The sequence below is a fragment of the Salmo salar genome, chromosome 14, assembly GCF_965601325.2.
Source record: "Salmo salar chromosome 14, fSalSal1, whole genome shotgun sequence".
Classification (NCBI taxonomy): Eukaryota; Metazoa; Chordata; class Actinopteri; order Salmoniformes; family Salmonidae; genus Salmo; species Salmo salar.
Window position 1 is genome coordinate 82,336,128 of NC_138304.1, and position 17,493 is coordinate 82,353,620.

The 17,493-nt window shown below is 41.5% G+C and overlaps 1 protein-coding gene across 1 annotated transcript; it reads left to right on the forward strand.

The window, feature by feature from the left end:
* Nucleotides 1-4,848: 4,848 nt before the first annotated feature.
* LOC106570302 (leucine-rich repeat-containing protein 3B) lies at nucleotides 4,849-16,845 on the forward strand. Its single transcript, XM_014142473.3, has 2 exons — nucleotides 4,849-5,066; nucleotides 10,608-16,845. Exon 2 carries the CDS (start codon nucleotides 10,797-10,799, stop codon nucleotides 11,616-11,618), a length of 822 nt encoding a protein of 273 aa, XP_013997948.1. The 5' UTR covers nucleotides 4,849-5,066; nucleotides 10,608-10,796; the 3' UTR covers nucleotides 11,619-16,845.
* Nucleotides 16,846-17,493: the final 648 nt, after the last annotated feature.

Consider the following 17,493-nt stretch of genomic DNA (forward strand, 5'->3'; position numbering starts at 1 on the left):
GTGTCTTTTTTACAGGTAACAAGCTGCGGTTAGGAGCACTCCCATTAAGAGTGTGCTCCTAATCTCAGCTCGTTACCTCTATAAAAGACACCTGGGAGCCAGAAATCTTTCTGATTGAGAGGGGGTCAAATACTTATTTCCCTCATTAAAATGCAAATCAATTTATAACATTTTTTACATGTGTTTTTCTGGATTTTTGTTGTTGTTATTCTGTCTCTCACTGTTCAAATAAACCTACCATTAAAATTATAGATTGATCCTTTCTTTGTCAGTGGGCAAACGTACAAAATCAGCAGGGGATCAAATACTTTTTTCCCCCACTGTATGTATATATATATGACAAAACACACATCACGACAAGAGAGACAACACAACACTACATAAAGAGAGACCTAAGACAACAACATAGCAAGGCAGCAACACAACATGACAACAGCATGGTAGCAACACAAAACATGGTACAAACATTATTGGGCACAGACAACAGCACAAAGGGCAAGAAGGTGGAGACAACAATATATCACACTAAGCAGCCACAACTGTCAGTAAGAGTGTCCATGATTGAGACTTTGAATGAAGAGATTGAGATAAAACTGTCCAGTTTGAGTGTTTGTTGCAGCTCGTTCCAGTCGCTAGCTGCAGCGAACTGGAAAGAGGAGCGACCCAGGGATGTGTGTGCTTTGGGGACCTTTAACAGAAGGTGACTGGCAGAACGGGTGTTGTATGTGGACGATGAGGGCTGTAGTAGATCTCACAGAGGGGGGGGGCCTAAGAGGGTTTTATAAATAAGCATCAACCAGTGGGTCTTGCGACGGGTATACAGAGATGACCAGTTTACAGAGGAGTATAGACTGCAGTGATGTGTCCTATAAGGAGCATTGGTGGCAAATCTGATGGCCTATTGGTAAAGAACATCTAGCCGCTCGAGAACACCTTTACCTGCCGATCTATAAATGATGTCTCTGTAATCTAGCATTGGTAGGATGGTCATCTGAATCAGGGTTAGTTTGGCAGCTGGAGTGAAAGAGGAGCGATTAAGATAGAGGAAACCAAGTCTAGACTTAACTTTAGCCTGCAGCTTTGATATGTGCTGAGAGAAGGACAGTGTACTGTCTAGCCAAGTCCGAAGTACTTGTATGAGGTGACTACCTCAAGCTCTAAACCCTCAGAGGTAGTAATCACACCGGTGGGGAGAGGGGCATTCTTCTTACCAAACCACATGACCTTTGTTTTGGAGGTGTTCAGAACAAGGTTAAGGGTAGAGAAAGCTTGTTGGACACTAAGAAAGCTTTGTTGTAGAGCATTTAACACAAAATCCGTGGAGGGGCCAGCTCAGTATAAGACTGTATCATCTACATATAAATGGACGAGAGAGCTTCCTACTGTCTGAGCTATGTTGTTGATGTAAATTGAGAAGAGCGTGGGGCCTAGGTTCGAGCCTTGGGGTACTCCCTTGGTGACAGGCAGTGGCTGAGACAGCAGATTTTCTGACATTATACACTGTACTCTTTGAAAGAGGTAGTTAGCAAACCAGGCCAAAGACCCCTCAGAGACACCAATACTCATTAGCCGGCCCACAAGAATGGAATGGTCTACCGTATCAAAAGCTTTGGCCAAGACAATAAAAATAACAGCACAACATTGCTTAGAATCAAGGGCAATGGTGACATCATTGAGGACCTTTAAGGTTGCAGTGACACATCCATAACCTGAGCAGAAACCAGATTTCATACCAGAGAGTTCTATAGACATTAAGAAAGTCAGTCAGTTGATTATTGACAAGTTTTTCCAACACTTTTGATAAACAGGGCAAAATAGAAATAGGCCTATAACAGTTATGATCAGCTTGATCTACCCCTTTAAAATAAAGGACGAACCATGGCAGCCTTCCAAGCAATGGGAACCTCCCCAGAAAGGAGAGACAGGTTAAAAAGGTTGGAGATAGGCTTGGTGATGATAGAGGCAGCAACCTTAAAGAAGAAAGAGTCTAAACCATCTGACCCAGATGTTTTTTTTTGAGTCAAGTTTAAGGAGCTCCTTTAGCACCTCAGACTCAGTGACTGCCAGCAGGGAGAAACTTTGTAGTGGGGCAAGGGAAAAAGAGGGAGAAGCATCGGGGATAGTCACATTAGAAGGGGTGGGAGATGAGGAGATGTTGGACGGGCAAGGAGGCATGGCTGAGTCAAATAGGAATCCTGACTTAATGAAGTGGTGATTAAAGAGCTCAGCCATGTGCTTCTTGTCAGTAACAACCACATCATCAACATTAAGGGACATGGGCAGCTGTGAGGAGCAGGGTTTATTCTCCAGGTCTTTAACCGTTTTCCAGAACTTCTTGGGGTTAGACCCATAGAGAGTGAACTGCTCCTTAAAGTAACTAACTTTGGCCTTCCGGAGAGCCTGAGTGCACTTATTTCTCATTTGCATGAACGAGAGCCAGTCAGCCTGAGTATGCATGTGCCGAGCCTTTCGCCAAATGCAATTCTTGAGGTGGAGTAACTCTGCAAGATCACGGTCGAGCCAGGGGCTGAACCTGTTTTTATTTCTCATTTTCTTTATGGGGGTGTGTTTGTATTAAGGGTCTCTTTCAACCATTTCCCTTAGAGTGCCATTCAACCTCATCTTTGTCTGTACAACACCACACAAACAACATACTTACCCTGGTGGTAACATCAATCTATTCCCCCTTAGAAATGGAAGAGGAACAGTGTGCTACATCAATCTGTCAAGCCTTAGGAGGAGGGGCTTAATCTAGGAGACAATCAAAGGGTGCGTCCAAAATGGCACCCTGTTTCCTATACATAGTGCACTACTTTTGATGTGCTCGTATCAACTGGCCGCCCCCTTACTGTTTTGTGCATTTGTGCATGCGTGTGTGTGTGTGTGTTTGTATCGACCGCCTGATGCTGCTGTGTACGTGCTATGTCAAATAGCCTTACCTTTGTTTTAACTCAAAGGTCAATAAAAACACAATCGGATTGTGTTTAAAGGCCCACTACAGCCATTTTTGATCATTTTAATTGGTGATATATACACTTTTATCAGATTTTATTGTGTTGAAAGGGACAGGTCCTGGTGTTTTCCAAGTTTTACTCTACAGGTTCAGTTAACAGAGTTAAACTGAGAGGCTGCTGGTTGCTGCAGAAAATCCCTGTGACAGCGGAAAACAGACCATCATTTATTGAATTAATATATTCCATTCAGGTATATATGAAATGACAGGTTTGAGAAAATGATTGCTTGAAGACAGACTTAAACATTGCAAATGTATTGGTAGGCATTACATGGCAATTGAGGAATTATAGGCAGGGGTTGGGTTAAATGCGGAAGACACATTTCGGTTGAATGCATTCAGTTATGTAACTGACTAGGTCTCCCCTTTCCCATCTTATGACATAAAGGGTTAGGGATAGGGTTATAAATATTATCTGTGTTGCATGCAGAGTTTGATCGCAGTGGTCACCCAAATAGGCTAATGGCCTGATAAATTTGACTAACCATTCATCATTCTTTCCCCTCTAAATCATCCATCAGATAACTGCTTATTGGCTGGAAATAATTAGCCACTCAGTATGCAAATAACCGTAACAAAACATAACTTTTTATGGGCGAAAAGGAAAATGTCTCATCATCGAAGCAGCTAGACCCACTGAAATACATCGCTGGATGATGTGTGTGTGGTTGATATACCTCAGCTGATCACTAACTGCTTAATATGAGTAAAGGACTGTTACATCTAAATAGATGGCTATTTATCTCAAATCAACATCTGTTGGGGAATTATAAGGTGTAGCGGAGGTGGTTCGACTAACCACACTCTAGTGATGAATAATCTTGCCTGAGATCTGAAGACTTGCATTAGCTCCCTGAGCTAATGTTGAGGCTTAAGTTCAGCGGGATAACACAGTCTTGTGGTGGAATGGTGGCGATCGGAGACGTCTGATTACAAAATATAGACTCCTGAGTCCTGAATGTCTTTGTATATTGTGTCCATGGTTGCCTGGCCAGGCTATAACCAAACTCAGAAAGCACTTGATGTCACGTGGTGTCTGGCCCCCACGGAATCTCAAGGGCCCCTCATGTCATCACCACAGTTGGGTGTCCCCATAGAAATGATGTATATGGGTGTCCCCATTCCTTCCCTGCCTGTTATGTGAGAAATTGAGGGCGATCCTGCTTGATTGCCGGGCTGGTGGCCACCATGGGCATGTTACATAGACAGCTCCACTCAGATTCCCCTGTCTGTCATGTGGCAGTGTGACAGCTTCATGTGACTCATAAATACCATGGTAAATGGTACTTACTGTGTAGGCCACATTTACCATGGTACTTACTGTGTAGGCCACATGGCAAATGTGGGCTCCTGATTATATTATGTAGGCTACCTGTAGGAAACTTGTGTGAGCAGACACATAGTAACAGAAAAGTATTTAGTATAGGGTATTTTCAAATGTGGACCAATGTGATTGGCTACAATTCAAGTATGCAACACTGAAAGAGCAATATTTTGACAATTATTTCTACCATGGACTCATTGAAGTGTTATGCAGATTGAGGGAGGTGACTGACTGGGGCCACAAATCAAATTGTATTCCTCACATGCTTCATAAACAACAGGTGTAGACTAACAGTGAAATGCACCTACAAATTGTCTTAACTTAACAACTCTCCATTTAGTTTTACGAGAATACAATACAATGGAAATGTCTGAGGATTTATTACAAGTGGATTGAATTAGTCAGAAGAACCCAACAGACAGTATGGCAATACCTACTGTCTGTCTGACCGCCGCGTGCATTCCATTCATCCCCGCGCGCGCTCCGGGTAAATACCGTCGCGGCCAATTCTTGTCTCTCAAACCCCTCCCTTACCAGCCCGAGCCCAGTCACATTCCTTTCATGTTCAATACTGAGCAGCAACAAGCAATAGCAACAATGTGAATTTCAACTTCGGATATTCGAACATCTTTGACGAGGATAGGCAAAAATTACAGAAGGAAGATTGGGTTGGAACGATCCGTTTAGAATGTCAACGTATGGAATTGAGAGGGGTTGTTTTTATTGCAGGTGAGAATGGAAACATATGTCGCCTGTTGCTCCGCAGCACACACACACGTATGTATGGAATCATTTTCATGCTGGCTTTCCACCTTTATTTTTCTTGTCTGATGGTTGTTGTTAGTCAGATTAAGAAACAAACAGGAAAAATAGATGAGTTGGGGTAGTCATATATCCGTTTTTGGGGTGATTTCAATATCCACCATGTTTTAAATTAATATTATTATTAAACGTTGTCATGTGACGATTCAATGTGTTGCTTCACAGCCTCATTCATGTCTTCTGATCACTCAAATATAGTTTATTGTTGGAATGTCGAATATACTGCTATTTTTCTGTTATAATAATGTTATGATAGGATGCCGGCAATAATATTGCTGTTATGGCCTTGATAAATACTTGGACATAACATAGTTCAATGGGTGTCATCTTTACATGCATGCCGCAATGAAATAGTTTCATCATGGCAGTGAGTTGTTTCCATGTAGAAAACAACAGCTGCGCTGGTCAGAAAGGGAAGCCGGGAACCCTGTAGTAGGTTACGTCGCATTCGGCCGCGGAGCTCGGGGGCAGGGTTAACCGTTAACGGTTGAGCCCAGGAGTGCGCTATAGGAAGGAATTCACCTTGGTGACGAGCAGGCTCACACAGTCATGTGAAAATGGTTTAACAGATACACACTCATTATATCATATCAAAACTCATACTATATAATAACATCTTGTAATATCAGAATGATAATATATAACCGATAAACAAAAGGCATACATTTAGACCTATAGGCCTACCTAAAAAAAGTGTACAAATCTGTGTAGGCTTGGCTACTCAGAAATCAGATTCTTTGCCATGGGGCATGGTTTATTTGTTTGGGAAAGGCCATGCCATTTATAACACTTGCAGACTATTGTCTTTGAGGAATAGCTTGGCTATTATTTGCTCAGGCCCATTTCTATGGTAATTCGAAATCCCTCATTGCATCAAGACTATTTGCATAAATGGTTCATCCTTAATAATAATGTTGATTTGATTAACACAAACTGTATCAAGTGATATGGGACTGTATGCTTCAATAAAACATAGTAGGCTAGTCCACTGTAGATCTAAGGCTGTGTCCCACATTGCAACCTATTCCCTATGTAGTGCACTACGGCTCTGGCCAAAAGCAGTGCACTATGTATGCAATAGGGTGCTATTTGGGATGCACACCACATCTTTGTTTGAATTTCATAAATAGGGCCTTGACAGGAACATGTAACTTAAGGAATAGAATGGCCATATCCTATGATAAATGATTGAAATAGTGTCATGGTTGTGTCCAAAACCATTTCAACTCTGTCTAATCACTCTGCCTCTTAATACAATGATAGTGTGCATCAAGTTGCTCTTATACCTGTGTAGTAACACTACAATAACACCATTGATGTTACATAGTATTCTAGTAAATTGTTTTGTAAATGCATAGTAATGGAACAATTTACATGATTTATTCTCTGACTTTATGATGGGGTCATATCAAAGAGCTATTTCATTGAACTCTTGACCATTCGTTCATCTTCAGGCTAAGGCTTCCAGGCTGACAGTGGATGGCTTCAATATCACTTAACCTAAAAGAGTTATAGCTGTATTTATTTTTCTTTACTTCATGATTAATCCTTACTGTCATGTTGAGATTTGTCATAAGAATTAGCTTTACCTGTAAGCTTTGGTTGACATCAGTGGAAGTCACAGCTAAGCTCTTACAAGGAGAGAAAAAACATGGGGGAGAAAATTATTGAGCAGCCACTACATAGCCTAAGTGCTATTTACAAAGCCCATGCATGATTGTAGTTGATTGGGAGCCCATCCCAGTTCTAGAGTGCCTGCTAAATTGTGATTGCAGACCAACTTAGTTGCATTTGAAAATCAGATATTTGTAAAGCATGGCTCTTTTTACAGTAATGTTAAAGGTTGCATTATTCTCTATCCCCAATCCACTCTCCGGCATTTACCCCTTAAAATCATATGATGACAGATATTTACTTAACAAAAATCAAAGTTAACATTGATGACATGATACAGAGGTAGGATCTTAATTTGATCACTCTGTTGTTGCTGAAATGTTCCTGCACAGTTGGAAATGCACACTTGTAGTGTATAAAACTTGTATAAACTTGTAGGTTTAAAAAGGCTTCTAAAGTTTATAATTTCGACTTTAAACTGTCAGACTTGATTTACCCTAACGAAAAATGTATTATACCCTACAAGAAATGTAAATTATTATCCACATAATAATTCACATTTCATGTTGCTGCAGGATTATTTTCTTGTTGTAACAAGCTGGCTTAAATTAAGATCCTACATCTGTAATTGGTCAGAGTTTCAAAATTGTCTAAACCATACTGCTAAACAATATGGTCATATAAAGACTGCAGGTAGAAAGTAAGGATTTTATTCAAATTATGAATGTTTTAATGGTTTCACTGAATCTGAATGACAGGGCAATCATGTCCTTCTTGATTTGTGAAAAGAAAATTGAAGTGGTGGCAAAAATAGAAATTGTTGCATCCTCGCAGCTGAGGCTGTATTCTAGTTGTTAGTGGACTGTGGACACACAACATTTACATATCAATTAACGTTTGGTCAATTATAGAATCCAAAGGCGCCCATATCAAGCTGTAAGTGAAAAACCTTTGACACTGCAGTGTGACCAGAGACGGAAGAGGGCCAGCAGCTGAATTCAGCCAGGTCATTACTGTGAAATATCTGTTGGGTATGATGGTAAGACTTCAGTCAGTTAGTCATTGGACTTGAAAGGCCTCAAAGCTCACACACTCACAGTGACACATAGCCTACATTCTCCCCTCCAAGGGCCTCTGAAGATGATGCATTCAAAATCCCTCGTCACCGCGGATACCAACTGTCACTTGTGTTGCTTTGCCATTTTTCTACTTGCGGATGGTGGATGACATGCCTGCATGCAATTCAACGTTTTGGCAGTTGGTGTTTGAACCTAGACACACTTGAGGGAGGCTGGGCCTCAGACAACACAGATGCTTCCCTCCCTGAAATTGATAAATAAACATAAATTCTATTCTATTCTATTTTAGTCTCTCTGTCATATCTTTGAGCTGTGTCTGGTGCTCCCAGGGGAGACTGGGCCTCAGACAGTCAACTAAGATTCTTCCCTTTCTAAATCTCTCTATCTCTCTCTATCATCCTCATAGGATCCAGTGAACAACACAAGCTGTGGGGAGATAGGGCCGCTCCCTCACACTAGGTTATTATTATTTCTATAGTTTTTAGTATCTATTTTTTCCCAGATATGGGGAGATGCACATATCCATTAACAATCACTGTATTCTAGAGCGTTCTACAATTCCTCCCATCAAGCTGCTGGGCAGTATAGTAAAGTTGTATATAATCAGAATTGATTGTATGTCTAAGTGGATAAATTTTTCAGGATCTTATCCTGTTCGAACTCGGTAATGAATGTGTTTTATCAGTACCTCAGGGAGATCTGACAGACACATGTTAGTATGTGTTTATATACATGATAGGTAGGGTCTCGATATGGGGAAAGTCATACGACAGAAAATAAGCGCATAGCACTTTTATAATTGAATAGGGCTGTATTGTACAGTTGACTTACAGACTACAGGATAGATAGGCTCTCAATATGGGGAAAATACAGCTACGGCTGATTTTTATGATTGAAATAGGGCTGTATTGTACAGTTGGGTTAATGTAGAATTCCTGTACTGTAAGTGAATTCCACACATTCACCCTGTGCTGTGTTTTCCCCATGTGATGTTCTGCAGACAAGGATCTGTTTTGAGAAGGTGACAGAGGGAGAATGAGGGGGGCATGATATAACCAGCCTGCTGCACTCCACTGTACTTAGCACTTATCACACAATGGCTGAGTCCCTATCACACAATGTATGAGTCCCAAATGGCACCCTATTCCCTATGGGACCTGGTAAAATGTAGTGCACACATAGAGAATAGGGTGCCATTTGGAATGCAGACAATGTGTTGTTGTTATCCACAGTACCAAGCTTACAATAGAGCAGGTGTATGTTTTTTTTTACTAACAATGCCGATCATGTCATGAATGGGAACGTAAGTAAACATTGATTCCATTGTCCGCTCTAACTTCCCATTACTGTGCACTTACCATATTCTTACTCTTACACAGATAATAAAATGTACATGTCTCAACAGGCAATGTATATGTTTGACAGATCGTCATTGTGAATAAGAATCTGTTCTTAAAACTCTTTCCTGCAGTCAAATGACTAAATCGCCCTGCTAATGGCCTCATGGGTGGAATGTTCATATTTTTCAGAATTTCATAATTAATAAAAAATTGTATATATATATATATATATATATGTATATATATATATATATATATTCAACGGCGAAAATCCGGTGTGTCTATGTCAAACGGTTTTGTTATATTTTAGTCTTCTGTGATGTATATAACGTGTAATATTGGGATGCAAACTCAAAATGTAATACATTTCAACTCTATATCTGAAATTATGCAGGTGCATTCTTTTTTTAATCCCATAACCATGTGTGTGAGGTGTACACTTTGGTTTCAAAGTAGATGTGTTTAAGACTACCAAGAATCACCGTGTGACCTTGATTTAGCACACTGCAGTAAAAGGTTAACTGACTAAATACACAGCATAGTTGTAGCCTAGTGGTTAGAGCATTGCGCCAGTAACCGAAAGGTTGCTAGATCGAATCCTCGTGCTGACAAGGTCTAAATCTGTCATTCTGCCCCTGAACAAGGCAGTTAACCCACTGTTCCTAGGACGTCATTGTAAATAACAATTTGTTCTTAACTAGCTTGCCTGGTTAAATAAAAATAGTTTGTAGCTGGCTAGTGTTTGATTCACAGGTTTATCCTTATTGCCACGTCTCAGTAAAGAATGTGTTCTTTTAAGGACAGTGATTCGTCTAACCTAGCTTAATCAATCAAATGTATTTATAAAGTCGTTTTTACATCAGCAGTTGTCACAAAGTGCTTATACAGAAACAGAGCCTAAAATCCCAGAGAGCAAGAAATGCAGATGTAGAAGTACGGTGGCTACTGTAGGAATTCCTCCCTAGAAAGGCAGGAACCTAGGAAGAAATTTAGAGAGTTACCAGGCTCTGAGGGGTGGCCAGTCCTCTTCTGGCTTTGCCAGGTGGAGATTATAAGATTATCTTCTGGCCAATAAATTGCCATTAAGGCCAGATTGTTCTTCAATATGTACAAACATTTATAGATGATCAACAGGGTCAAATAATAGTCAAAGTGGTTATAGAGGGTGCAACAGGTCAGCACCTTAACCTTATCGTGTACCCTAGCATGTCATAAATAGAACAAGTCGTGTAATATTGTTTCTATCAATAACAGTGACATTATGATGATGTGTATACAGAGTAAATCAATGCTCCTGTTTGGCCTTTTTGACTACAGCAAAAACCAAAAGGTCCACACTAAAAAAGTTGTTCAAAATACTTATAGTCCTTCATTAAGCAGTTTTACATTTTTTAATGCTTCTGTTTTTATTTCAGCATGAGTTCAACTGGTGGCAGATCCTGCTAGACCTGAACAGACCTTGAGTGTGTTGGTGGAGGCTCATCAGTCTCCAGTATGGAGTGTTTGGTATGAGCCGTGGCTGGTCTGTTGGTCCTTGGGTCGGTCCAGTGGTGTGGTGTCCCTGTCCCTTGGCGGGATGCTGAGGGCTGGTGGTCCCCACCAGTATGACTCCCCTGGACCTGTGGCTGTCCCGCTCCCTGCCCATGTGCCTGCTCCTCCAGAGCCTGGTCCTCATGGCCCTGTGCTTCCCTTCCGCCTCCATGTGTCCCAAGGGCTGCGTCTGCCAGCGGGCCCGACCCGACCCGGGCCTCCACCTCGGCCCGGGGCCCCTGGGGCTCTTCCTTGGCCTCAATGTCACCTGTACCGGGTCCCGGCTCAAAGAGATCCCCCCGGACCTGCCTCCAGACACCGCCGTGCTCCGCCTCGACCACAACCAGATCATGGCCGTCCCCGACCATGCCTTCCGGGGCCTGAGGCTGCTGCGGGAGCTCAACCTGTCCCACAACGCTGTGGAGACGCTGGAGGAGGGTGCCTTCAGTGGCGTGGAGGCCACACTGCAGGTCCTCGACCTCTCACACAACCGCATCACTAGCGTGCACAAGGATGCATTCACCCGGCTCAAAGCGCGGGTCCTGGTGGATGACAACCCCTGGCACTGTGACTGCACCCTGCAGCAGGCACTGGGCGGCATGGCCCACAACCACGAGGCGGCTGCACGTGTCCTCTGCCGGAGCTCCGAGCTCCAGGAGCAGGAGGGCCGCCATTTCCTGGCGGTGGACACGGACCTGTGTAACCTGGCCAAGAGGACCACGGACTACGCCATGCTGGTGACGATGTTCGGCTGGTTCGCCATGGTCATCTCCTACGTGGTGTATTACGTACGGCAGAACCAGGAGGATGCCCGGCGACACTTGGAGTACCTTAAGTCACTGCCCAGCAAGCCTGTGAAGCCCAACGAGGTGGAGGACATCAGTACTGTGGTGTAACAGGACATCATCACTACTAGACACTATAGGACATCAGTACTCCAGTGTGACATCCCTGTAGTGAGAACTGACATCACTATAGTGAGAACTGACTGAAAACAATATAATTAGATTGTCTAATTAGTTCTAGAATTAGAATTACTAATTGATTCTAATTCTATGCATGAACAGCAGAAGTTCAGAACTAAACCCGGAGATATAGGACCCATATTTCAAGATGGATGTAACGTCTTCTGTTGTGAAAATGTTTTTTTGATGTACTCAAAAGAAATCATGATAGATTAAACCTGGATCCTTGCATTTGAAGCTTCACACCCAATATGTGTTAATTACAAAGGTAAACACTGCGAAAGCCCAATTTTTAAAGAGGAGAAATGCTTAAACGTTGGTGTTTGTCTGTAGACGTCAATCTAAAGTGGAGCATTTTGGAATGCACAGTGCACATGTGCATAGACAACAGCAGTTAGTTCAGATCACAGTAACAGAAGGGTATAGTCTATGGGGGTACCTCAGATGGCTTCATTGAGATCTGTTCTGAGATTGTTTTGAAAATCTGAATCTCAGGTTTAAATTTTGATAGGTTGATAAGTATTTTTTTAGAGCAAAATCTGGAGAAATGGTTTGTTGGACAACATTTTTGTAAGGTAATGATAACAGGCCTTTGATCTAGAGAGTGTTCTGTGCTTGTGCATCCAACTGCATACTTTGTTTAATTTAATTTGAATAAATCACAGGCCCCAAACATCAATCATGAAACGTACCTTTACTTTCCAAATGTGAAATAAAAGAATCAATGATTTGTTAAAATGATCATGACATCACCAATGTTGAAAAACTACTGATGTGCTGTAAAAATACTAAACATTTCTTCCTTAATTTTGTCAAGTCCCTGTACTGTATGTTCTTGTTGTCTTGAAATGACAAAGTTGATCCATTGCATCTTAGTAGATTTGTGATGGTCAGATAACGTAGCACAATGGTTTGGGGTAGATATCAAATCAAATGACCCCTAAAAGAGTCGGTAGATTCATGTGATTCGTATGTGTGTCATGTGATTTAGCAGTACCCTAGTAGTGTCCAAGTTCTCAAGTCCTGAGAACCAACACGCGTTTTGTGTTACATGTTAACACAACACATACACAACAACACCCAAAAACAATACTGTGCATTTGGCTTTTCCACAAAACTCATTTGCTAAGATTTTTAATGACTCAGTCTATGCTTCCTGAAATAGAATACGTATTCATATTCATAGAAATGTGTTTCACACAAAGATTCCTTTCTCAGCCAAAGTGGAGAAATACTCAGTGTCCCAAATGGGACCCTATTCCCTACATATAGCCCTATGGGCCCTGGTGGAAAGTAATGCACTACGTAGAGAATAGGGTACAATTTGGGACACACCCACAGCGTCACAAACCTGTCGATGGGAAGACTAATAATTTCAACACAAACATCCCCTTTCTGTTCAGCCCCCATGCTGCGTTCAGAATGCAGATAGATGCATGCATCATTTACCTTGCCTTTAATAACACTGTGTGTAGAGTTCTATCCCCAGCAATGTGAGAAGAGAAAATTGCAGCTGTCATTCGTTTAAATGGCTTTCACTTGCATCACAGTGACATGGGTTCACTAAAACATCCCATAGAGAGAAATATGGAGAGAGAGGGGAGGGGGAGGGCAGGGCAGGGCAGAGAGGGAGAGAGAGTGAGGGATAGAAAGTGAGAGAGAAAGCGAGAGAGAGAAGGAGAGAGGATAGATAAGTGGGCGAAGGAGCGATATGGGCAGGAGAGTGAGAGAATGAAAAAAGTAAAAGCTTCTTTCCATATTCAATGTGGTTAAGAAATGATGTATTATGTACAAGGAATGTTTACACAGTTTAGATTTTCCCCCCAGTGCTGCAAGGTGGCCAGTTCATTTGGAAGGATTTGATGATATGATGAGCACAGGTTGTTACAACAGGTAGTAGATACAACAGGTAGTAGATACAACAGGTTGTAGTTACGACAGGTTGTTACGACAGGTAGTAGTAACAACAGGTAGTAGATACAACAGGTAGTAGATACAACAGGTAGTAGATACAACAGGTAGTAGTTACGACAGGTAGTAGTAACAACAGGTAGTAGATACAACAGGTAGTAGATACAACAGGTAGTAGATACAACAGGTTGTAGTTACGACAGGTTGTAGTTACGACAGGTAGTAGATACAACAGGTAGTAGATACGACAGGTTGTAGTTACAATAGGTAGTAGTTACAATAGGTAGTAGTTACAACAGGTAGTAGATACGACAGGTTGTAGTTACGACAGGTTGTAGTTACGACAGGTAGTAGATACGACAGGTTGTAGTTACGACAGGTTGTAGTTACGACAGGTAGTAGATACAACAGGTAGTAGATACGACAGGTTGTAGTTACGACAGGTTGTAGTTACGACAGGTTGTAGTTACGACAGGTAGTAGTTACGACAGGTTGCAGTTACGACAGGTAGTAGTTACGACAGGTAGTAGTTACGACAGGTTGTTACGACAGGTAGTAGTAACAACAGGTAGTAGTTACAACAGGTTGTAGTTACGACAGGTTGTAGTTACAACAGGTTGTAGTTACGACAGGTAGTAGATACAACAGGTAGTAGATACAACAGGTAGTAGATACAACAGGTAGAAGATACAACAGGTTGTAGTTATGACAGGTTGTAGTTACGACAGGTTGTAGTTACGACAGGTAGTAGTAACAACAGGTAGTAGATACGACAGGTAGTAGATACGACAGGTAGTAGATACGACAGGTTGTAGTTACGACAGGTTGTAGTTACAATAGGTAGTAGTTACAATATGTATTAGTTACAACAGGTAGTAGATACGACAGGTTGTAGTTACGACAGGTTGTAGTTACAACAGGTAGTAGATACGACAGGTTGTAGTTACGACAGGTTGTAGTTACGACAGGTTGTAGTAACAACAGGTAGTAGATACAACAGGTAGTAGATACGACAGGTTGTAGTTACGACAGGTTGCAGTTACGACAGGTTGTAGTTACAATAGGTAGTAGTTACAACAGGTAGTAGATACAACAGGTAGTAGATACGACAGGTTGTAGTTACGACAGGTTGTAGTTACGACAGGTTGTAGTTACGACAGGTAGTAGTTACGACAGGTTGCAGTTACGACAGGTAGTAGTTACGACAGGTTGTTACGACAGGTAGTAGTAACAACAGGTAGTAGTTACAACAGGTTGTAGTTACGACAGGTTGTAGTTACGACAGGTTGTAGTTACGACAGGTAGTAGTTACAACAGGTAGTAGTTACAACAGGTAGCAGTTATGACAGGTTGTAGTAACAACAGGTAGTAGTTACAACAGGTTGTAGTTACAACAGGTTGTAGTTACAGCAGGTTGTAGTTACAGCAGGTTGTAGTTACAACAGGTTGTAGTTACAGCAGGTTGTAGTTACAGCAGGTTGTCGTTACAGCAGGTTGTCGTTACAGCAGGTTGTAGTTACAACAGGTTGTAGTTACAACAGGTTGTAGTTACAGCAGGTTGTAGTTACAGCAGGTTGTAGTTACAACAGGTTGTAATTACAGCAGGTTGTAGTTACAGCAGGTTGTAGTTACAACAGGTTGTAGTTAGAACAGGTTGTAGTTACAGCAGGTTGTAGTTACAGCAGGTTGTAGTTACAACAGGTTGTCGTTACAGCAGGTTGTCGTTACAGCAGGTTGTCGTTACAGCAGGTTGTAGTTACAGCAGGTTGTCGTTACAGCAGGTTGTAGTTACAGCAGGTTGTAGTTACAACAGGTTGTAGTTACAGCAGGTTGTAGTTACAACAGGTTGTAGTTACAGCAGGTTGTAGTTACAGCAGGTTGTAGTTACAGCAGGTTGTCGTTACAGCAGGTTGTAGTTACAACAGGTTGTAGTTACAACAGGTTGTCGTTACAACAGGTTGTAGTTACAGCAGGTTGTAGTTACAACAGGTTGTCGTTACAACAGGTTGTAGTTACAGCAGGTTGTAGTTACAACAGGTTGTCGTTACAACAGGTTGTAGTTACAACAGGTTGTAGTTACAGCAGGTTGTTACAGCAGGTTGTCGTTACAGCAGGTTGTAGTTACAACAGGTTGTTGTTACAGCAGGTTGTCGTTACAGCAGGTTGTCGTTACAGCAGGTTGTCGTTACAGCAGGTTGTTACAGCAGGTTGTAGTTAGAGCAGGTTGTTACAGCAGGTTGTAGTTACAACAGGTTGTCGTTACAACAGGTTGTCGTTACAACAGGTTGTAGTTACAGCAGGTTGTTACAGCAGGTTGTAGTTACAACAGGTTGTCGTTACAACAGGTTGTCGTTACAGCAGGTTGTTACAGCAGGTTGTTGTTACAGCAGGTTGTAGTTACAACAGGTTGTAGTTACAACAGGTAGTAGTTACAACAGGTTGTCGTTACAACAGGTAGTAGTTACAACAGGTTGACGTTACAACAGGTTGATAGACAAGTAGGCCTAGTCACAACACACATTTATCAAACTAAATGTAAATAGGTACATTGTTGTTGTGTGCGAGAAAGAATTTGAAATCCATTTAATAAATTGTTGTATTTGAATTTTGTGCTACTGTACAGCCTTTTGCGCTGTCTTGTCCTGCAGAGCAGAGGCCATGAGTTCATGTCTCATGTATTTGTAATGGGTTTAGGAGAGGAGACCTTTTCTTTCAATGCATGTACCCATACCGCAAATGAAAAAAGCACAGTGTAGCCAAGCCAAGGACTCTGGAAGAATATTTAATTAAGTGCCTGAAAAACTTCTCACATTTTCTGTTTGTCATTTTAACCAAATAATTTCATATTCAGAGTTGTTTTCTGGACATGAATGAAAAAAGCACTGCGTTTCACAGTCAAAGGTTTCTGTGTTTTGGAATCCTTTCATGTCCAGCATAGTGTATACAGAACCAACACAAAGGAGACATTAACTCTGTATAGTTTGTCTTTGAAAGAGCTGATAGAAATGAAATGGACGTTGATATCCTAGTTTCCCACCATCTAAATAAAGAAGCAAAAACGTGAAAGTAGCATAAAACAGAGAGAGATTGTGGTTATTGTCTTCTCTGCCTGTCCACTTTCTTTTTTTTTTTTAGACGAACAAAACATTATCTGATGCTTTGTGATAAAACTCAAGACCAAGCACTGATACAACCATCCATACGTTGTAAAGGCATGTCATAAAAGGAAATAAAGGAAATATGGACACTCGTGATTTATTTGAATTTAGCTTTGGATGGTCATGATGATTGTTGTAGCCTTCTACCCAATACTAGGCATCAGGAGTGGAGAGGGCACGCATATGCCCATGAAGTCCAGTCAACTTTATTTAAAGTGTATTGTCATAAGTTTTCAATACACTTTACAGAGGGACATTTGCCATACGCTGATAACATTGTCACACAACATGCAACCTACTGTGCTGTATCAATCACTTGTTCACGTTTTAGCTAAACAATATGTTTCTCTTTGAATAATGAGCTTCAGTATGTTTATTTGCATTTGTCTTTAAAGCTGGACTCCTTGATGGTGAAACAGCCAAGTCTGTTTGCAATATTACAACAACAAAGAAGTTACCTCAAACAACGAACACAGTTTTTCCCCCTCTGACATCATTGCACGCGCGATAGAAGAGCACAATATGTACTGCAATGTTTTTACCATGCTGCACGACATTTCTCTGATCACAACGTTTTTCTGCTCAGCAACAAAAACAATAACAAGGGTGGTGGGGCGGCCAGTGGCACTGTACTGCGGATTCTATCTTTAAATGCAAAGTATGACAGATCATGAATAAGGCATGTTCAGAAAACACAGACACACACACACAGACAAACACACACACTGATGAGTAGC